The 22,951-nt window shown below is 42.1% G+C and overlaps 1 protein-coding gene across 3 annotated transcripts in view; it reads right to left on the bottom strand.

Moving 5' to 3' along the window:
* The window catches only part of FRMD4B (FERM domain containing 4B), a 253,901-nt gene that overhangs the window by 141,305 nt on the left and 89,645 nt on the right, over nucleotides 1-22,951 (bottom strand). Inside the window, exon 1 of one of the 3 annotated variants that reach the window (XM_034997611.1) lies at nucleotides 6,036-6,187. The exons of the other annotated variants lie outside the window; for them this stretch is intronic. Within the exon in view, the coding sequence (XP_034853502.1) occupies nucleotides 6,036-6,059 (24 nt within the window). The 5' untranslated portion in view covers nucleotides 6,060-6,187. Of the gene's footprint in view, nucleotides 1-6,035; nucleotides 6,188-22,951 lie in introns of those variants that run through there. 3 annotated transcript variants of the gene reach the window in all.

The following is a 22,951-nucleotide window of genomic DNA, read 5'->3' as shown; positions in this document are numbered from 1 at the left end:
GCCACCCACCTCGCCCTGCCCCCCTGCTTCCTGCCCAGCTGTCCCCTCCCTCTCTGGGCTCCAGCCACCTGGTCCTCTTCTAGTTTTTCCTCTACGTGATCTCCTTCCCACCTCAAAGTATAAGAGAGTAGGGAATGTGCACTCTAACCCAGTTGGACCAACCCAATTTATCCTTAAAAATGTAGATTAAAAGTCATTTTACCATTGAAGCCACAAACTGTGTAGTTGTTATGATCGAAGCCTCGAGAGTCACATTGCCTGGGGCTCATATCCTGATTCAGTTAATTTGCTAGCAGCACAATCAGGTGCAAGGGACTTCATCCCTTTGTTACTCAGTTTTCTGATCTGCATAATGGACAAAATAGTGGTGCCCTGCTCTGAGGTTTAAATGAGCTGGTGTACATGGAGTATCTGGAATAGCTCTGGGCTCTGTAACTGTTATTATGAGTGTTACTTTTTCTTTAAGCTCTCTGTACTTCTCTTTGCAGTACTTTTCACAATTGTAATTAAATAACGATGTACCTTGTTTACAGTATCTTCCTCCAGGGACCCTATCTATCTCTTAATCCCTCTTCCCCAACTTGTAGCACGCACCCTATAAAGCCAGTCCCTCAGTAAACATCAGTTGAATGAAAAAATGGAGTTGCTTCATTTATTTTTTAAAAATTGAGAAGCAATATAGCCTTTTTTCATATAAAATATTTAAAAGGATTACTAGTTGATGAGTAGTTTATTTTAAAAAGAAGAAAAAAAGGATAATTAATGCAAAGCAAGATTTGGGGGGCATGTTGGACCTCAGTACTTGCTCTAATAAAGAGGGGTGCTTGCACCTTGAGGTGGGCGCTTGGGGATGTACACGGTTACCACAAACAACATCCCACTGCTCCATCTCAAATGTAGTGGTTACTGCGAAATCTCTGTAGATTTTCAGATGAATCTCTGAAGCTGGATGGCAATTCTCATGGTGAGCAGAGCAATTACCTTCAGGTCCCACTAGAGTGACCTGACTCTCAACTCAATACAAGGCCAAGTACCAAGAGGGAGCCTGCCTCCTCCACACCCTGCTGTTGCTGAAGTTCTCACGCCTGCTCCCAGAGGAGCTGTATAAATAGCTGCAGAGGAGGAGGGGCAGGACTTGGCTCTTAGATCCTAAATGCCTTCTATGGAGCCCATGTCAATTCCGGGACACCACCCTTCTAGGGGCTAAAAGAAGGTTCCAGAAAAACTCATTTCTTGGGCATCACATAGAGGCCAACTAGTTTCTCACCATGTCTCTGAAAGACACTGTTTATTCCAGTTCTTTAGCTGGGCTACAGAGACGGACCTCTCATAGTTCTACTGAGGTGAGAGGGGTTTGAAAAGATCGCCCCCTCCCCCAATATAAGCACAATGTGCTGGTGAGACTTTTGCCAGGAACACTTTCTATAACTTTGATCAGATTTGTATTGGGTCCATATCGTTCAAGTGGTTTAGAACCAGGGCCTTAAAAAGATGGACCCTTGACCTCAAGCCCAAGACTGAAGGCTGCAATGGACACATTGTGATCACTTATTTGTGGACCTCCACCGGTGAAATCTAGACAAGTGACTACAGGCTCAGGGAAGCCCACGTGTCCAAAACGACGGAAGGCTGGTACATATTCTTACAGCAGCAAGATGTGCAGAGATCCGAATGTGGGATGGCCGATAACTGGCTCATATTTATGCTATTGTGAACATGAAGGGCCCTGAAGAAAATGACCCATTTATTACTGCACACACTCAATCTGCAGGTGGTGTCTGCCTATTTTCCTGACACTTCATTTCCTGCACTTGGGCTAGATGAATAATAATAATATATTTATTATATTAATTATATTAATATAATATTAATTAATATTAATAATATTATTAAATATTAACTGCCTTTTATTAGGTGTGGCTTCAGTGCCAGAGGCTAGCTCTAATTCCCTCAACGACCTTATAAGGTGATTTTAACTAGCCCCATCAGGCGGTCAGAGGTGGTCACTCAGCTCCTAAGAGGCAAAGCAAGGTTTCCAGGTGAAGATGCAGAACACTGCCCTCTCACCACTTCCTCTCGCTCTGGTTTCACTGAGGCAGAGCCTATCAAAAACAGAACCTTTACCAACGGGCCGCTGAACGTGCTGGCATCACCGCTGGTTGTAGTCGACATTGTCTGACGTCTACCTAAATGCACCCCTGTCGGTTTAATCCTTTGACTTCAAAATCAGGTTAATTAAATTCCACTACTCACGGCCATTTCCCGTCAAGAGCTTTTGCACTCCCGGAGAGTGAGTGGCAAATGAACTACAAGTCTAGCTTGTAAGAGCTCCAGAGAGTCACTGGAGAGTTCCCGTTTGCACTCTCCTGCTGGCCCAGGCTTCCTAAGTGCGCGGTGGATGCACCTCATTCACCCCTGTGAGCCCCCGCCTGGCCCATCATGGAGGCAGCACATACGGGGGAAATGGGTGTTGACGTCTAAAGAATTATTTATTTATTTATTTATTTGACGCACAGAGAGAGATAGTGAGAGAGAGAGCACAAGCTCGGGGAGCGGCAGGCAGGCAGAGGGAAAGAAGCAGGCTCCCCGTGGAGCAAGGAGCCTGAAGTGGGGCTCGATCCCAGGACCCTGGGATCATGACCTGAGCCAAAGGTGGACACTTAACCGACTGAGCCACCCAGGCGCCCTGACTTCTAAAGAATTTGGAACCCAAGGAGCAGTGTCCCATTTCAGGACAAGAGCTGCATCCACTCTTCACAAGGTCCTGATTTCTTCCTAGAGAGCATTCCAGCATCTGATTCAATTTGATGGTTCAGTCATTCTGCCATTTTCCACTTGGCCTGACTTAATCTGCTCCTTCTCTCCTGCCACTGGGTCTCCCCGCAGCTGGGTCATTGGAGCCCGTGCCCTAAACTCCTTCCTAGGTTAAAAGGAAAATATCAGTGGGGAGGAAGGGAGAAGGGAGAGAAGGAGGAGAAAGAGAGGAATGAGAGAGAGGGAGATGGAGGTTAAGCAGAGAAGAGAGACACAGAGAGCTCCCATTTTTTTCCAGGTGACAGGGAAGTCACTACAATTAATTAGAGGTGGAACATTTCAAAGCTGGAAAGGAGCCTCAGTAGGAGTCTAACTTCTTCACCCATGAATGTGGACTTGGAGGTCTGGATGGGAAGAATGAGATCCCCTGAGGCCACAGAGCTTATCAGTAAGTCACGGAGTCAGACCTACAATCCATCCTCTCTTTGTCCACTGTACCGTTCAGCCCCGTCCCACTGTTCTACCAGATAAAGATACTCTGTTATGGAAGGTCAGCTTCTGGACTAATTCCATTCCTTATTGGAAAACCTGAATCTAAACACATCAAATTGAAAAGGAGGTATTCAGTAAAATCTTGAAAATAAATACAAGTTCTGCTGACTTGTTCATTCTAACTCTCAAAGACAGAAGAAAACAAAACCAAAAGAGAAAATAAACCAATAGAAGAGAACAGAACTGAACATATCTCTACAGCCTCATCTACAAAGACTTCCTTTAGGGGGGAAAAAAACCTCTAAAATAAACAGAATATGCCCAATATCTTACTTTTCTTTACTTGCTTTTATTGGAATGATAAACTGGTTTGCCAGATTAACATATGTTAATGTATATTTTAGCCTATATTCAGTTTTTTCTTTCTAGTTTAAAAAAGTCTTTCATTTAAAAATTTTTGCAGTTTTCCAACATCAAGCGAAAAAAATAAAAAGGTCTTAATTGGAGTTTCATGAAATCCATCTCAGGGACAAACAAAAGTCTCCTACTTGAACTATGATCTTGAGACAGGCCTTCACTAAGAGCTCACTGATATTTTTTGGTTCCTACAATATTTTCAAAGCAAAGAGAAAGTGTTTGAGTATATTTTTACCTAGGACCACAGCTTGTGGTGAAAGTGACAAGGCGGCTGGTTCCTTTTCTTGGGGTCTTTCATGTACTTGCCTATGGGTTTTTGTCAACAGCTGTAAGCAGTGCATAATAAGAAGCAAAACTTCATTTGGGCATTTTTAGTCCAAGTTAGAAATGCATAAATGAGAAATAACGCTAGTTGCATGTAATTCAGAGATGCTGGAAATTAGACAAAGCAATCAGCTGGTCCTAGAAACGACACAGTGCTGGACAGAGTATAGAGTCAGGACTCTGGAGATTCTAGGCTGTGCCCTGCCTTTAATGGAAGATGAGATCTTAGAAACATTCCCCCAGGACTCTGGATTTTAATCCTGTTGGTAATAGAATGAAGGGACTGCGGAAACTTAAAAGGTTTCTTTGGGCTCAAATATTCCATGGCATGAACTTATTTTACAATTCTACTCAACCAGTGGTCTTTGTCCACCACCCATTCCCCTCCCTCCCAGTAGTTATTGACCACTTGCACTTGCCCCATGGCTGGGGATGGGGTGGGTGGAGGGTGGGGTGGGGGGCATGGTATCTGTCCGGAAGAACCCTCATTCTAGTAGCCACCACTTTCCTGTATGCTCCAAATGGAAGGTCAAATAAATGGTTCCCTGGAACACACAGAAAACGCTCTAGACTGGAATTTGGAATGTCTGGGAATATTTTAGATCTTCTGCTAAGAAACGGAGTTTCTGATTCCTGAAGAGGCTGCATCGCAAGGGAGTCTCACTTCTAGAGAGGTCTTATGGTCTGAATCTAAAGAATAGGATCATCTAATGTGAAGCCCTGGGTCACCATAATGCTGGTCTGAGAACCGGGTCAAAGGACTGCATTTTGGTTAAGATTATATTCCTTTCTACTCCTTCAGATCATAAGATAACTTTAGGATAGAATTAATTTAGAGAGTGCCGAAAATTCGTTTCTCAGGCCACACTGTGGTGTTATATTATGGCAAGGGGGTATTATCCCAGTGCCTATTGTGATGTATTTATTTCCTTGATGTTTCTCTTCTGTACCAATCCTACCCACTTCCTCCACAGACTTCCTTCTATACCCAAGGGTTTTGCAGTCTCCTGGATGAGACAATTTCCTTTGTTTTCTGAAGTCAACCCAGATTTTCCTCCCCTCCTCCATCTCTGACATCTACCTATCAGAAAAAAATGGACACTTGGAGTTAAACTTGATGAGTTTACCAACACCGCATTACAAGGGAGGAAAGAAAAAAAACTTCCCTTAAATTAGGATGTAGAACTTCCTCTGACAAATCATACAAGTTTTATGAATTAATTAACAGCTATCCCCCAAAATGATATTCCCAAGGTCACTGCCTTGAGCTGCTGAATTCTGATCACATTATGGTCTTCACCATAAACTAGACTCTGGGACAGAAATCACTTCTCCTGCTGCTTTTTCCAGGCAAGACAGGGACGAACATTAATAGGTCCTTTTAGAAAGGCTACTAATGAGCTCTAGATCCCCACAGAATCTTTGTTGCCAAGCGCTCACAAAGATAGAGAAGCGCTCACCACACACATTATACTGAGGACATTATTAACAACTGGAAATCCAAAAGCATTTTCATGCTGCTTACTGACACAGTTCCTGCCCTCTCCCTGTCCTTTCCATATCCATAAAGGAGCTCTAGCCTTTAAAATTAACAACCACAAAAAAAGAAAGTAAGAAAGAAGAACAAGGGTATGTGGGGGAAGGGAGTGGTAAGGTAGAAGGACACACTTCAACAACAATTGTTAAGTTCCAAAGTGAAAACAAGAAATCAGCCTTTTAGGACCTTTAAGGGAGCAGAGATCGCATTTAAAACAATGACAGGAAAACGCTCCAAAAGATAGGTGTTAAGGACCATCTTCATTTTGGTATCAAACTGGAGCATAGCCAAATCTTTTTTGGAAAGAGTAATTTTTTGAAAAGAGTGGAGATGAACTTTCCTTGGAGTTTCCTTTTCTGAAAGTCAGATTCTGGAATATTAGTACTTAGAGGACTCCACCCCAGTAAAATATTAAAATCTGCCCAAGATTCGGCTAAGAATACCAGTGAGAGCCCACAAAGCACCATTACACTGTCTGTAGTCAGAACATTATAAGAGAAATTGTTCTTACCTCCGAATCATGATCTCGGCTCATTTAAAGGGACTGGAGAGAACGTGCAGGACAAAGGACACATGTATTAAGCGCTTGTGATGTGTGTGTGTGTATGTGTGTGTGTGTGTTTTCTCCAAATAAAAGCTGGTGGAAGTAGGGATCTGAAAACCCTGACGCCTTCCGCTGCCATATAATCGCAAGGAAATGACCTTACCGTTTGTTGCTTTGATTAGAAACAAAAGCCTTTCAACATGAGTCAGGAGAGCCATGGGGAAAAAAATAACCCAAAACTTCTATTTCTTTTGGGTACCTAAAGTTTTTCTTCATTACATCTTTAAAACACATGATGAAATGTTGTTTACTATTCTCTGAACTTCACTGATGATGCATAACGTGGGATGGGCTAGGCGATCGAAGACTCCACACTTCAATTTTGGCTCTTCAGTCTGTGTATGTTCTGCACAAGGCAGGCGATTGAATGCATACAAGCAGAAGGAATACTGAACTCAACTGTGTCCCCACACCCATCTCATGCCACTAGCTTTTACACTCGGAAAGAAACTCAGAATTCCATGAGACAACCTCAGTACTACCTTTCAAAAGCAGAGATGCCAGACACAAACAAAAAATCTTGGCAGGATGACTGTGGTCTCAAAAATGGATCTATTTCATCATTTGCATTGAATAAAGCATTACTATTGAAATTACTCAATGCATAGGGAATAATTGCAGTATGTTATACTCCAAGGTGGGGCAGAAAGAAAAATATACAGAATCCAGGAAAAATAATAAGTCTGTGTGTTATTTTTAGAATGGTTAAGTAAGAGCTTGTGACATGGTACCATGCTTCCATCTAAGAAAAAAAAAAAAAAGAACCTTCTGAAATTTTGTGCAAGTGTGTGGTACAGTTAAGGATGTGAATTCTAGAGTCAAACCTGGGGTTTTATAGCTGTGTGTCCTTGGGAATGTTACTTGACCTCTCTGAGAATCTGTTTCTTTTTTTAGTAAGGTGGAAATAAAGATCCCCAGCTTATTAAGGGTGTTGGAGGAATTAAATGAGACGATGCATGCAGAACACAAAGAATTTGCTTGGTAAATAGGCATATAACATATCATTTAATGAGGAACTCTTCCCCCTTCCCTCTACCAAAAAAATATCTTACCCCTGCGCAGTGAGGGAGTGGCTTTACCTTGAAGTCCTTTCAAAGACTCCGATTACTTTGAACCACAATATACAATCCGGGAAGACACAATAGCCTAAAACAACTTCAATCAATGCCAAGTTTGGATGCTTATTTAGGTCACTTGATAAAATCAGTGGAAAAGGTGGCAAAGAATTCAATACAGACTTGGTAATTATTTGTGGGCATGTGACCTCATAATTGGAGGGGCTGGATGTTAGAATAAATGAGTTACTTATACATCACTTTAAAAAAGGCTTTTCAGGGGCGCCTGGGGCGGGGGGTGCTCAGTTGGTTCAGCGTCCAACTCTTGATTTTGGCTCAGGTCATGATCTCAAGGTCATGAGATAAGCCCCGTGTTGGGCTCCGCACTCAGCGGGGAGTCTGCTGGAGATTCTCTCTCTCTCTTCCTCTGCCCCTCCCCCTGCTCACATGCGCTCTCTCTCTCTAAAATAAATAAATAAATATTTTAAAAAATAAATAAAAGGTCATGCAGCAGGTGGATATGCTGGAAGACCACGCATGTGCACCTACAGGATGGATGGGAGAAGGAAAAAAAAATGTCATGCAATCAGTTTTTTTTCATGCAATCATTTTCCCAATGAAATATCACATATGGAGATTCAAAAAAGTGCTGTCACTCCCATGTCTTAGGCAGGAGTGACGATGTGGTTGGGATAGCTACGAGGATGACTCAAAGATGGGCTTCTGTCTCAGGGCCAATGCACAGATGCAGGGGAAGAGGCTGAACAAAACCACTGTGTAAAGAGGGAGAGTGCCAGGCAACAATCACTCAGATTCTCAATCTATAGAAAAAATGATCTGAAATACCAGGAGATATTCTACTACGGAATCTGCATTCTTAAATTTGTATATATTCAAGTTGGCCCCAAACTTGAATTTTTGGTTTTTGAATCTTCTTACTGGGAAAATGGAGAATTTATATTTTGGGGGACTTTCTATTTGTGTATATATAGCAGTAAAAACTCCATAAATGGCAACTTTTCTTACTGGGTTGGGGAGTCTCCTGAGAGAATTAATGGGACATTGCCAACTGTATGGGAAGAAGTTTCTCATGTTGAAGGACAATCAGAGTTTTGATAACCAGTTTCAGAGTTGAGGCAACAGGATGGGCTAAAACCAGGAGGCCAGGCCAACTTGAAGGTCCAGGTGAAGGCCGACATTCTAAATACAGGGGTGGGGCAAGGCCAGGTTATGGCGATGGGAGCACATGGGAGAGTTAAAACGAGGTGACTGTCAGAGTGTCTGTTCGTTTTGCCTGTTCAGAGTCTGATTCACCCTTCCTAATCACAGATCCCTGCTTTTCTATGAGGGTACCATCCACATGATTAGGGTGAGATTAACCTTATCTCCCCCACCCCACCCCATCCCCGCCCCTGCATCATGTGATGAACATATGATTCAGGAATACTGGGAAAAAAAAACAAAACCACTCTACCCCATACTCAGTTATAGAAGTGTGTTTGTTTTTGTTCTGGAATTATAAGGCTCCTGCGCTGAGTCTGGGGCTACCAGGGTACCTCATGCTGGGCAGAAGAGTGGGAGAGAGACAGACTTCAAAGACTGTCTGAATCACTTTAACTCCCACTTGTGCTCAAGCTAGTTTTATTTAATTAATTAATTAATTAATTAATTTAAAAAGATTTTATTTATTTATTTGACAGAGAGAGAGACAGCTAGAGAGGGAACACAAGCAGGGGGAGTGGGAGAGGGAGAAGCAGGCTTCCTGCTGAGCAGGGAGCCCGATGCAGGGCTTGATCCCAGGACCCTGGAATCATGACCTGAGCCGAAGGCAGGCGCTTAACGACTGAGCCACCCAGGTGCCCCTAGTTTTATTTTTTTTTAAAGAATTCACTGACCTCTACCTCTGAAACCAATAATACATTGTATGTTAATTAATTGAATTTAAATAAAAAATATAAAAAAATAAATATTAAAAAAATTCATTAGCAAACAAAACACATCCATCTGTGGGAGAACAGATAGCAATAATTAGAGCCATTAGCCAGGTGACCAACGCTGATCCACAATGGGGTTGCTTATCAACCCAGAACTGGGGAGCTTGGGGGGCTCCGGGTGCAAATCACAGGGTGGTCTCAGTGCCAGGGATTCCATCTTAGGGAAAGGGATAATTCCTGCAGTACTCAGGTATCAGATGAAAGATCTGGGGGCGCCTGGGTGGCTCAGTCATTAAGCGTCTGCCTTCGGGCTCCCTGCTCAGAGGGAAGCCTGCTTCTCCCTCTTCTACTCCCCCGCTTGTGTTCCTGCTCTCGCTAACTCTCTCTCTGTCAAATAAATAAATAAAATCTTTAAAAAAAAAAAAAAAAGAAGTTCTGTGAATCAGTTAGGAACTGGTCCTAGAAAACTGGCAATCCAAGGCCCAAACAGGAAGAGCAGGAAAGCTCACCCTACATCCAACTTGAAACAACTCTTCCAAACGGCTCCAGCCAGGCAGCCAGAGACTGGGCAGGGATGAACCTGGATCTAGGAATGCAGACTTTCGGGAGCCCTGGTAAGGAGTCCCAGTGGAAAGGAAATTATGCTCTGGTATATGTCCCAATGAAGTATGAACATATGTGAAATTATGCCTACAAAATGCAAACTGTGAACCATCACATGACCAACTAACTAACTGGTGAGCCTGGACAAGCATACCGGTGACCCTGTGGGGATTTCCACCACTGCTGGAAGCAGGACCAGGGAAACATGTCCACCAATTCAGGGAAAAATATATGATAGCGTAGTCTTGATTTTTAAAGGTAAAAAGGGTCTTAGCAATCTTTGTGAAGAGCTTTGCATTTATCCCCAAATGATCACAGAACACTTTATATACCTAATGAATGCCAGACACATCATAACATCCCATCACAGGCGATGTACTGGTTTTCTAAAACTCTGATGACTGAGCCTCGCTCTGAACCATTTGTCATAAACTGAGAGGACAACCTTGAAGACCGGCTCATCTCCTAAATTCAGTGAGATCTGCACTAAGGAAAGGTGCATTTCCTTCATTACTCCTCATCCTGCTCTCCTTCCTCCTCTAGAACCGATTCAGGTCACTGAGCACGGCATAAGCTCAGGGCCCTGCGAGGGAAGTCAGGGTGAAGATGCTCGGGTCCAGACTCTCAAGGGATTTTGCAGTCTAGATTGGTGTTTTGCAAGGAGAGCGGAGGGATCATCTTATTTTTCACCTCCCAGCCAATCCCACGGTTAAGAAATTACGCATCCCTTTCATATACATGCTGGTTTCTGTTCTTAATCTCATCAATTTGTATGTCCAAGCTCTTTGGATACCTGGTTTTTCTTAGATTTGCATTCACTCAATAACTTTTTTTGGGGTGTCTATTAGGTGCGAGGCCTAATAATAATGAGCATATGACCAGTGTAGTCCTCCAGGATCCCATGCTCAGAAATGGCCCACGTTTGAGGTCATTCTCTGCTGTCTTGTAATTAATACTTTCTGAATGGGGCCCCCACAATTTCTTTTTTGCACTGGGCCCTACAAATCATAGCCTGGTTCTGGAGCTGGTTCTCTGGGTACTGGGCTAGGTGGTGGGGGCGCAGGGGTGAAAAGGAGAGACATCCATGGGGCACAAGAAATAAAAAAAATACATAAATGAATAAATAAAGGTAGTTTCAGATAAGGGAAAGACTAGTGAGGAAAGCAGGAGGACGTGCTAAAGAAAAATGGAGGGTTCTGGGTGGTGACGGCGAGCCTCTGGGGAAGCCTGAAGGGGATGAAGGAGCCGGCCATGGGGCTCCTCCTCTGCCTTGTTCAAGGCTATGTAACACACGGCACACGGCAAGCTCTCACCTAATCCCATGAATGAATAGAACTTCTGTTTTCAAAGGAAGAGCACCGAATACAGAAAACGACTTCATAATTTATTAGAAGCTGGGACAGCCTCGCTGCCCGATAAGGAACATCTGAAGTTTATTTAAGGTCTCCTTCAGGATCACATGTTGTAGCAGTTGGAGGGGGGACACCATGTCCAGGAAAAACAACCCCGATGGAAAAGTTCATTACTCATGTTCCCCTCCAGGAAGAAAAAAGAGGGAAGTTTCTTGTTCTAGCCAGATTCTCTTGCTTTCTTAACGATAAATGGAAAAACAGAGGTAAAAGAGAGGTAGGGAGAAAGGTAAGCAACGTGAGGGTTTCCCCTATTGTCTGCTTCACGGGGTGGGTGCAGTGTCACCATAAGGCACATGCAGTTTTGTAGGTGATGGACATAAATACTGCAAAAACTGATCTCGTCCCTGTGTTCGGGAAAAAGAACCAAAAAAGGCCTTTGAAGTTCAAAAGTCATCCCAAAGGCTCCAACATTCACCGAAAAGTGCATGTATTCACTTCTAATGTTCTCATTTTAAAGACTACGTTCAATAAAATAATAGCCAAGAGCCCACATTTACTGAGTGCTAACTGGTACCAGGTACTAGACGCCGTGCTTGACACAGATTATCTTCTTTCATCCCGACAAAAACCTTCCCAAGTGGGGACTAGTTCATCTCCATCTTACAAAGGAGAAACTGAGCCCTAGGGAGTCTGGCACCAAGAGTTCTCCCCACCAGTTGGATGTAGAACAGGATTCGAACCCGGGGCTTACATTCTTAAATACAGCCTTTCCGCTTGGCTGTTGCAGACCATGAGAAATGCATGCAGGGGTTAGTGTTCAGGCATGCTGCTAGGTTTCCTTCCTGTATTTCTGCACAGTCTGGTGTTTTGTTTTGTTTTACCCTTTCCCTCTCTCTTTGCATGTCTTTAAAAACAAAACAAAACAAAACTTTTCATTATGGAAAATTTCAAGCACTTAAAAAAGTGACAGACTGGTTCAATGAACCTGCATGTATCCCTCACCCAGTTTCAACAGGTATGAACACATGCTAATCTTGTTTTATTAATATTCTCACTCAATTTCTGTCCTTCTGTCCTTTTACTTTGAAGCAAATCTAAGCATTCAAATACTTTTCATCTGTGAATATTTCAATATAAAAGATAAGGACTCTTTTTAAAAGCCTAACCACAATTACCTAAAATGTGTGTATATATATATATATGTATCTATCTATCTATCTATATATCTAACAATATTCCTTAATATCATCAGATTTCCAGTTCGTGCTCAAATTTCCAATTGTCTCGTTAATGTGTTTTTTTTTTTCAAGTTTGAATGTTGACGCAGAAAAGGTCCACACTTTGCAATTTGTCGATTTTTTTCGTGTCTCTATTAATCTATAGGTTCTCCTTCTACCCATCTTGCTCATTTTCTCTCTTACTGCAATTTATTTATTGAAGAAACTGGAATGCTTATCCTGTACATTCCACCATCTGAGTTTTGCTGATTACATCTCTATGGTGTCATTAAACATGGTCCTCTGTCCACTGTATTTCTCACAGGTTGGTTGAATCTGAAGGCTCGATCAGAGTCCAGTTGGATCTTCTTTGACAAGACTGTCTCACAGGTTACCACTTGTGTCCTTTTATTAGGAGGGCCTTCTCCTTCATGATGTTAGTTCAATAGCTAGATCATTTAATGGATTAAGGGTTGCAATATGGTGCCTTTCTAATTCTATAACCCTTTACTTATTAGCTAGAATATTTCTGTACTGAGACATTTCCCCTCATCTACTAACAGGTTACCCAGTGATATAATTCATAATAGGAGACACAGAGCAACCCGACTCTTTATTTACTAGTTTTCACAATTATGACTTGGCACTTCCAATGGTGGCCAAAATATGTTTTTAAGTATTTATAAACACATGTACTTAAATACATTACTTGTGTTTAATTTAATTTAATTTTTAAATTTTTATTTTTTTGAGAGAGAGCTCTCATGAGTGGGGGTGGGGCAAAGGTGGGGAGAGAATCTTGAGCAGACTTCCTGTCACTGGTGGAGCCTGACTTGCGGCTTGGTCTTCCAACCCCGAGATCACGACCTGAGCCACAATCAAAAGTTGGATGCTCAACCGACTGAGCCATCCAGGAGCCCTTATATGTGTTTTAATCCATTAAAAGTATTGCCTTTACTGGTGCTTGAACTGTTGCATCTTGGCCAATTCTTTGAATCAGCTCCTGAGTCCTATGGACATGACCCTAGAAGTCTTTGACAGCTTCCTGCTACCTGGGATAAAACGATGCTCATTTTGTGTATTCACTACCCAAGACCTGTGCAGCATCTGCTGTTGCTTTTTGTTTCATTTTTAAAAACTGTTATGATTTTTATAGTAAAATATACATATTTTCTGTATTAACAATTTGATCGATTTTGACAAATGTATACACCTGTGTTTTCATGCCCCCACCAAGATGTAGAATATTTCCAGAAAATTACCTCTGCCAATCTTTCCCCTTAAGCAACTGTTGTTCAGATTTAGTTTTTCCTGTTCTAGAAATTCATATGAATTGAACTGTACAGTATATAGTCTTGTATGTCTGGCTTCTTTTGCTGAGCAAAATGTTCTTGAGATTCATTCATGGTGTTGTGTATATTCGTAGTTCCTTCATTTTTGATTGCTGAGTAGTATTCTACTTTATGAATATACCACAGTTTATTTGTCCACTCTCTCGTGAATGGAGACCTGAGCTGTTTCCAGTTTGGGGGTATTATAAACAAATATTCTATGAATACTCTTTTACAAGGGGTGTGTGTGTGTGTGTGTGTGTGTATACATGTTTTCATGTCTTTTGACTAATACATACAAGTGGAGATAACAGATCATAAGGTAGACATATATTTAATTTTTTAAGAAACTGCCAAACAATTTTCCAAAAGGCCATACCATTTTACACTCTCCCCAGTAATGCATGGGAGGTCTTTGCTAACCCTTGGTATTATAGATCTTCTTAATTTAGCCACTCCAGTAACTGTGTAGTGATAGAAGCATCTGTATTGAGTACAGGTTTGGATGATAATTATAAATAATAATAGCAAACACTTATATAGTACTTAATATATGCTGGATCCTGTTCCCATACTTTGTAAGTGTATACCCAACAATACATTTGAGGTGGGGACTATTATCATCATCATCTTTATTTTACAGATGAGAAAATAGAAGCAGAGAGAGGTTAAGTAACTTACATGAAGCCACACAGGTAGGAAGGAGCTGATGGAGGATCTGAACTTAAACACCTTGGCTCCAGGGTTCAGGCTTCTGACTTGTATGCTCTTTTGCATCTTGCAATTATTAATTAGAATCCCTTCCCTTTCTCTAATATTTTGCTGCAATGTTAGCAAATATATCCCGTCAAGACTACTATCATATTAATAAAGAAACTTTGTACTTTTTAAAGCAAACACTTTTTTTAAAAAGAGTTTTCTTTTACTTCTATCCATCTTACTCTGAACTTGAACATTTTCTTTTCACCAATATATCTCCAGGTCTTTTTCTATTCTTTCCTCAAAAGTTTCTTATTTTGAGCACTTTTTTGGTTGGGCAAGTCTTCTGTGAGTCCTGATCTTCAAGTCCCAAGCAGATATTACATCAGAAACTTTTTGCAGTAAGTAATAAACAAAAAGTGAAAATAATTTTCATAATATGGATCCACGGGGCACCTGGGTGGCTCAGTCAGTTGACCCACGGATTCTTGGTTTTGGCTCAAGTCATGATCTCAGGGTCATGAGATCTAGCCCCACCTTGGGCTCGAGTTAGTGGGGAGTCTGCTTGAGATTCTCTCTCTCTCCCTCTCTCTCTGTCCCTCCTCCCGCTCGTACTCTCAATCTTGCTCTCTCAAATAAATAAGTAAATAAATCTTTAAAAAAATGACATGGATCCATTATCTCAGTATCTAAACGTAGATTTGTTCCAAGGCTGGTGAGGTCTACATATTATTAGTGCCATCAAAGCCCCAGGTTCCTTCTATTTTTCCACTCAGCATGTTCTTCTCAAGCTAAAGTTCCCTCCTGGTTGCAATATCCCCTGTCACTCTTCCGGGCATCACATGCCTACTTCAAAAGAAGGACCATCTCTTTCTTCTATGTCTCTTTTTAAGAGTAAAGAGAGCTTTCCAAGAAATGCATCAGCAAACTGCCCCCCACCATCCACTGGCCAGAGCTGGGTCATATGTTTATGCTAAACCAATCAGTGGCAAGAGAAGAAGGTCATCATGGCTCCCCGGACCACAACTTCATAGCCAATATGTACATATAGCAAGCAAGCCCTCACGGCAGCCTGAGACTCTGCATTGGTGACCTCAAACCTTGAGTGGCCTCATGAACGTTGACCCTGGGGGCCACACCAACATTATCATCTTCTGTGTACTTTATCACATGAAGAGAAGTTGGGAAGCACTGGCTGACGGACCAGCTAGGATATTCCCAAGTTACATGGAGGGCCATACTGATTCCTGACCGAATCAGGCCTCTCAGGATAGAAGAAGGAAAAAAGTGGCTCTAGGAAGCAGGCTTAGAAAATGAATAGGAAACAAGAGAAGCCATCAGGGGCAAACACAGCCAGGACCGTGTCATGCACCCATCATGTCTATGTGGCACCCCACTGCTGCCTGGATGGTTCTGACTTTCCAACGTTCCCTCCTCCAACTCACCACACCACTCTCTCCACTCCGAGGGCAAGGGCGTGCAGGTATCCCAGAGCCAAGCCGAGGCCCTGGGCCTGTCCCCTTGTTGAACTGGAGTGCAGACAGAGGAAGATCTAGTCTCCTTGGTTGCCAGTGTAGGAAATCTGCACCAGGACCTGCCTTTTTGCCATTTGCCCGCTGGGCGCTTCCGGAAGGGAAATGGGGTGCTAGCAGAAGGCCAAGTTGAGTGCTGTGCAGCTAAAACATGACAAAAGCCCCCTTTGAAGGGCTTCCTGTGACAATTCCAATTTACCTCTGAGTTAGGCCGGCCCTGGTGGAACTCCATACAGAAATAAACCTGCAGGTCAACCCGTCCTCACCCTTGGGGCGCTATCTCTCGAATAACCACAACATTATCGGGACCAGCAGTTTCCATCATCTATGTAATCAGTTCTGATGGCTCCCCAAATGGGACGAAAGACAGTTTCACGGTCGCTTGTGGCTATGAAATCTCATTGAGACAATTCAACTCTGGCAAAATTATGTTTACGTTAATAAATATGGATTTAGAGAGCCAAATAAGCTTCAAGGCCTCAGGCGTCTAAGATGAGAAAGAGAAAATAGATGGTGCATCATTCTGTTCTCCTGCCCCAAGCTTTAGACCCTGTTACAAAATAAATAAATAAAAGTCTTGGTGAGCCCTTTCCAACTTCTCTAAATGAAGTATAGAACATTTACAGAAGAGATAAAATAAAATTGCTGAAATCCACTCAATAGTGAACAGGGAAACCATATTATGACACAAACAGTCGAACAAATGTCAAAAGAAAGAAATATTCCCCACGATTTCTAAATCTTCAGATTGTAGGGCATGACAGAGAGGCTGAACGACAATTTATCTTTATGATACTGGATTTTAACTGGCAATGCTATGCTCTACATAAACTTATTTTAACTCTACGAGAAAATTCCACACCACTCTGAGATGACAAACATTTTCCAAGACACCAAAATTTGCTCTCAAGTCTGGCTCCAAAAACATGCAAACCACCTGATACTGCGTTAAAATGCAGAATGTGTTTCTCCCCATGTTCTCCGGCAAGAACAATCCCAGTGCTCTGAGCATTATGGCCCTTAAGAAAGTTATGAAAATTGGACAGCTCCACTAATAAAAGAAGCAAAATGAAAAAATGTATGAGAGATCAATTTTTGGCTAGGAGAATGGCATAAATCAAAAGTAGTTGGCTAGAGTATGGAAAAGAAAAGAAGGGCTCTTCTTCATTCAACAGTAGCATAAATTGGTACAACCTTTTTGGAAATCCAAATTCCTTCCACACAAGGTATTTATCTTACAGAAATTCTCTCACAAATGTTTTTCATACAGAGATGTTCACTGTAGCACTGTCTTAGTGAAAATTGGAAATAACCTAAATGCCCATTAATAGGGGATTGATGAAAGTAATTATGGTACAGTCATACCATTGAATATACAACCGTTATGGAAAATAATGAGAGATCAGTATCTAAATATGTAGGTAAATAAATACATTTCAAGATAAGATGTATATATGATGATCTCACTTTTAGAAAAATTTTATATTAATGTAACATGTAGCCACTATACGTTTAAAAAATATTTCATGAATATATACCACTGATAAAGTACCTTCACTTTTTTTTTTTTAAAGATTTTATTTATTTATTTGAGAGAGAGAGAGAATGAGAGACAGAGAGCATGAGAAGGAGGAAGGTCAGAGGGAGAAGCAGACTCCCTGCTAAGCAGGGAGCCCAATGCGGGACTCGATCCCGGGACTCCAGGATCATGACCTGAGCCGAAGGCAGTCGCCCAACCAACTGAGCCACCCAGGCGCCCAAGTACCTTCACTTTTAAGCCATGCATTTTGGGGCACCTGGCTGGCTGACTCGGTTGAGCGTCCAACCCTTGGTTTCGGCTCAGGTCATGATCTTAGGGTCATGATCTCAGGGTCCTGAGATCGAGCCCCATGTTGGGCTCCGTGCTCAGTGCAGAGTCTGCTTGAAATTCTTTCCCTTCCCTATCCCTCCCACTCTGCTCCTCCCCCTGCTCACACACACTCTCTCTCAAATGAATAAATAAATAAAATCTTAAAAAAAATAACCCATCCATTTCTATAACAATTATACTTATGGACTTTTGTTATTTTAATGATAAAAAACTATGGTACTCATTTAAATTGGTACAAATATTACTTTTTATTCAATAATAAATCACACCAATAGTGATTATTATTAAATGGACATAGAAGACAAACACTTGGGGGGATATACTAAATTCTGGGTGCAGTGACACAGGGATAACTGGGACAGATCCCAGTTCCCCAGAAACACTTTTCACAATAGCCTGGGTCAATTGTTTTGAGTAGGAAATTTTACAAAGTTACCAAAAATTACATAAATCCTTGTTATAAAAAATTTAAATTCAGAATTATGAAAGTAAAAGAAGTGGAAAACTCTCCCTTCATCCATTTACATTGCCCAGGGGTAAACATTATTAATGGTTTGGTGTATATCTTTCCAGCCCCGTTCTCCCATGTAAAGGAATATATACACACATTTCTTGGGTAATATCTGCATCTGTTTCTCTCTCTGTTTCTCTAAACACACACACACACACACACACACACACTCACCCTGTATATTGTTCTGTCCTGTGCTTTTGTTTTTACTAGAACTTATCTCATTGACAATTTGGGGAAACTGTGATCTATAGCTCTACTTCATTCTTCCTCCTGATCTCATGGAATGCCATGGTACAAAGGTATTACCATTTTATCATGCATTCTCCTATTCACGTCTCCCAATGGTTTGCTATTTCAAATAATGGTGCAATGAAAATCTTGCACATATACCATTATGTGAGAATATTCTTAAGATGACTTCTTAAAGTGGATATGCTGTCAGAGAGGACACACCTCTCACATTTTGATTGGATACCACTAAACTTTCCTCCAAAAAGTTTGTAGCAACTTACCAGATCAATTATAACTTAATTCTCCTGCTTCGAAATATCCATTTCCTCTCTTATGCTTATTTTAGGTAAGTTCACAGAGATAGAGAGGAAAAGAACATCCCATTTTCAGCACGCTTGTCCTTGTCTTTTCTACCTATCTTAGTGGTCAGGGCCTTTTCCTTAAACTATAATTTATTGAGTTCTTGTGACACCCCAGGTGCGGGGCTGAGCAGTCCCACAGCATTCGGCATTCTCCCATTTAAACCTGCCAACCATACTATGAGATATCATGTCCCCACTTCATAGATGGTAAGACTGAGGTTCAAAGGAGTTAGGCATCATGGCCTGGGCCACACTGCCAGTCAGGGATGAGGCACAGGATCAGGGCTCACATTTTTCTGACTCCAACAGCTCCCAAAGGATATGTGTATATCACTCAAAGGAAATAGATAAAGCCTTTCATCTCATTATAAGGTCTATTAAAACAGACAGATGTCATTAAATATCCATAAATAATGAATGAAGCTGCTTTGGCATAGGAAGGCACAGCACTGTCGTTGTCCACTTCGTCTGTGTTTTTCTTCATACCTTCCTCAAGCCTGCAACTACCCACCTGGTCTTGCACAGGGTGGGTGGTTGCTGGGGAAAGAGAGCAGGCAAGTGCCACATTGTGAGTGATTCGCTCTACTGCCCCCTACTGAAATACTCAGTCCCCCCAAAGCGGCGGCCATGGCATGGCCCCATTTCACAGCCGGGGAGCCGAGCTGGGAGGTGACACGGGACCTTCAGCACATAACCAGCCCTCCGGTTCTCTAGTTTCTTCTCTTTAAACCAATGGAAACAAATGAAGTTGTTCCTTCATTTTCATTTGCTAAACTTCATCAAAATGGATAGCAACTTCCCATGCCTTAAACTTAAAATTGATAGCAACTGCCTAAAAAATACCATCTATTATGGAACCTAACCATATTATTGGTACTGAATAATTATTTCAGTGTCATAACATAACTTTAAAAGTGATGTTGAGGGACACCTGGGTGGCTCAGTTGGTTGGGCGTCTGCCTTTGGCTCAGGTCATGATCCCAGGGTCCTGGGATCAAGTCCAGCATCAGGCTCCCTGCTCAGCGGGGAGTCTGCTTCTCCCTCTGTTTCTGCCTCTCTCTGCTTTGTGCTCTCTCTCTCTCAAATAAATAAATAAATAAATAAAATCTTAAAAAAAAAGTGATGTTGAAGATTGGGGGAAAAAAGTAAAAGTAATGTTTAATGAATATGTTGGTTTATGGTTTTCCTTACTGGAAAAACTTCAGATACAGTCATATATTTATACATATATATATGCATACATATTTATACATTTATACGTATATTTGTACTCACATACCTACATATACATATATATGTATATTATAAATTATTCATATCCTTAAGCATGACCTAGTTAGCTCTGAGAAAATATACAGAAAGAAAAAAGGAGAAAAAAGAAAAGGACAGAAAGACCATAATTAAATTTGATTTGTTTAAAACACATTTTACAGCATAAATGTGTAGCATAGTTTTGCTGTATTTGTCACCTAATGTAGTGTAGGAGCCTGAAAAAAAATTAAATGGATCCAGCTTGGTTGTGAATAAAGGGCACTGTTCAGACTCTGGCAATAACATCTCGAAAAAAATTTTTTTCTGGAAACTCGGAGATGGCTTCTGAAGTTTATTAAAGGAAAAACACATTCACTAAAAAGTATCATATCCAAAAGGTATTTGAGAGCAAAATCTTATGAGCTTGGCTAGAACTATATCTGGCATTGAGACCTAAAAATATTAATATATAAAAACCTTCAGGAAGAAAGAACCCCATAAATTTAAATGAGTTGAGAGTTAAGATTCTTTATATCCTGACTAAATTGTTTCAAACTTAAACAATAATTTCATTTAAAAACTGGTATTAGACTATTTATTAAAAGTAAGTGTACTTTGTCTTCAGGAATTATTTGGGAAATTCCTAGTATTACTCTTTGTGCTGGGGATTATGAGTCTGTCATTATTTGAGGTTGATAATTAGACACAATAACCAGCTCTTGTAACTCAAAGGGTCAAATTCGCTTTATATTGTCTGTGCTTGCAGAATTCTGAAAAGCCCGGACACAGCCAAAGACCTAGGGGAAGCAAGCTTTTAATTAAACACTAATGAAGACCAAGAATCCAGGCAAATCCAAAGAGTCCTCCTATCCTTAACTCCAGTGGATGGGAATGACAGGAGACAGGGTCAGAGTGACAAGCAATGTCCACAGAATGCCAAAAAAAAAAAAAAAAAAAGCAAAATGTCTGAAGTGCCTGTTAGCATTCGTCAGGCAAAACAGGGCACCTTCCAGAACCTAACCACAGGGCTGGGCACAGGAAGCGGCGATCACTTGACAGCGGAGCTGACAAGAACTGCAGAAGCTGCCAACTTCCCCACCCTGGGCTGGGCACCGCCGGGGACTCGCAGCTGGCTGTCCACAAAAGCCAGGGTCCTCGGGTGAGCCCATTGTCACAGGCCCTGCAGGAAATAATCCACTCTGCTATCCAAAACACTGCCTTGTGAATGAGCTGGGAACACAGACACATCAGAGAACCCAAACAGATATATTCTCAATCAGCAATACTGAACGTTGGCTTGGGGCTATTTTCAATAGCGAAAAACAATAAACACACACATACAAACACATTTCGACCTGCATGGCTTTTCCCCCTGTATGAAGTTTCCAGAACTTTATAGCCATCACCTTTCCCTTTGGACAGAGGTCCCCTCATGCTACCTTTTCCTCCTCCAAATTCTTAGTGTCTCCCTGCATCACATGCTGCCGCCGCTCCTACCCAGGTCCCCAGCATCCGAAACAGCGTCCTGGGGCACCTGGGCTCAGTCGGTTAAGCGTCTGCCTTCGGCTCAGGTCATGATCCCAGGGTCCTGGGATGAGCCCCGCATCAGGCTCCCTGCTCAGTAGGGAGCCTGCTTCTCCCTCTCTCTCTGTCTGCAGCTCCCCCTGCTTGTGCTCTCTGTCTCTGTCAAATAAATAAATAAAAATCTTTAAAAAAAGTATTAAAAAAAGAGAGAAAGAAACAGCGTCCTAATTGTCTTACCCTTCCCCAGCCATACCCAGCAGAATGGCTAGAGTGACCTTCTTAAAATGTAAAGCAGATTCCTTTGTTCATTTAGTCACCAGGTATTTCTGAAGGATCTATTAGGTTCCAGGAGCTGAGGCTACTCTAGCGAACAAAGCCAAGTCCCGGCATGTCTTCAGCTAACATTCTGGTTGGGCCAACGCACAAGAACATCTGAACAAAGGTCTAATGTCAGGTGGCAATAGAGTTAGGAAGAAAAATAGAGCAGGATAGAGAAGGGTCAGGGGTGGCCTGGCAGGTGGGGTGACATGGTAAGACCTGCAGGTAGTGAGGGGGGAAGCACGCCCGTGGACTCTAGGTGACTGGGTTCCAGGCAGACAACACCCCAAGGGCAAAGGCTCTGAGGCTGGAACGCACTGGACAGAGGGAAGGCCAGTGTCGCTGCAGAAGAGTTAGGGGACGAGTGTGAGGAGTTACCACCAGAGGCTGAGTATGTTTGCTGGCAGCTGGGGAGTGAAGAGAACCCAAGAAAGGGGTGCGGGTTTGGTGAGGCTGGCTTTTTCTGAGTTGGGACGTCACTGGACGGATTCAGATATGAGCATGGCGTGAGCTGAATTACTTCTGGAGCCTCGATTGAGAAAATACACCGTTTAGTCCCAACCAGTTCACTGATTCCTGATATGGCTACAGGGTTTGGTAGAGGGAGAGATGGAGCCTGGGGAAGTCCTGGGCGTCAGGTGGGCAAACGGAGCAAAGGAAGGGGCTGAACAGTTTGTAAACTAAGCCCCTTGCACGAGATGGCTGAGGGTATGGGGTTTGTCTTTAGACAGAACTGAACTCCAGTCTTTGCTCTTGGACAAGTTACTCAGCAGCTCTACACAGTTCCCACGTTTGCCAAGTGGGTTCCATAATACCAGTTACATGTCACTGTCAGGAGAATTACATGAAACGGTGGCTATGAAGTGCTTAGCACTATGTCTGACACGTAGAAAATGTTCACTAAGAAATAACCATCGCTAACACTTTTTAAATGCTTACCACGGGCCAGCCCCCCTAGTGAAATCTTTACTTATCTGTGTTGGCCCCTCAACAACACTGGGAGATAGGTCCTATTATGATTTCCATCTCA

This window comes from Mirounga leonina, unplaced genomic scaffold (assembly GCF_011800145.1).
Source record: "Mirounga leonina isolate KUSES-001 unplaced genomic scaffold, KU_Mleo_1.0 Mir_94, whole genome shotgun sequence".
Taxonomy (NCBI): Eukaryota; Metazoa; Chordata; class Mammalia; order Carnivora; family Phocidae; genus Mirounga; species Mirounga leonina.
The sequence above is the reverse complement of the archived record's forward strand: the minus strand, read 5'-3'. Positions and strand labels throughout refer to the sequence as shown.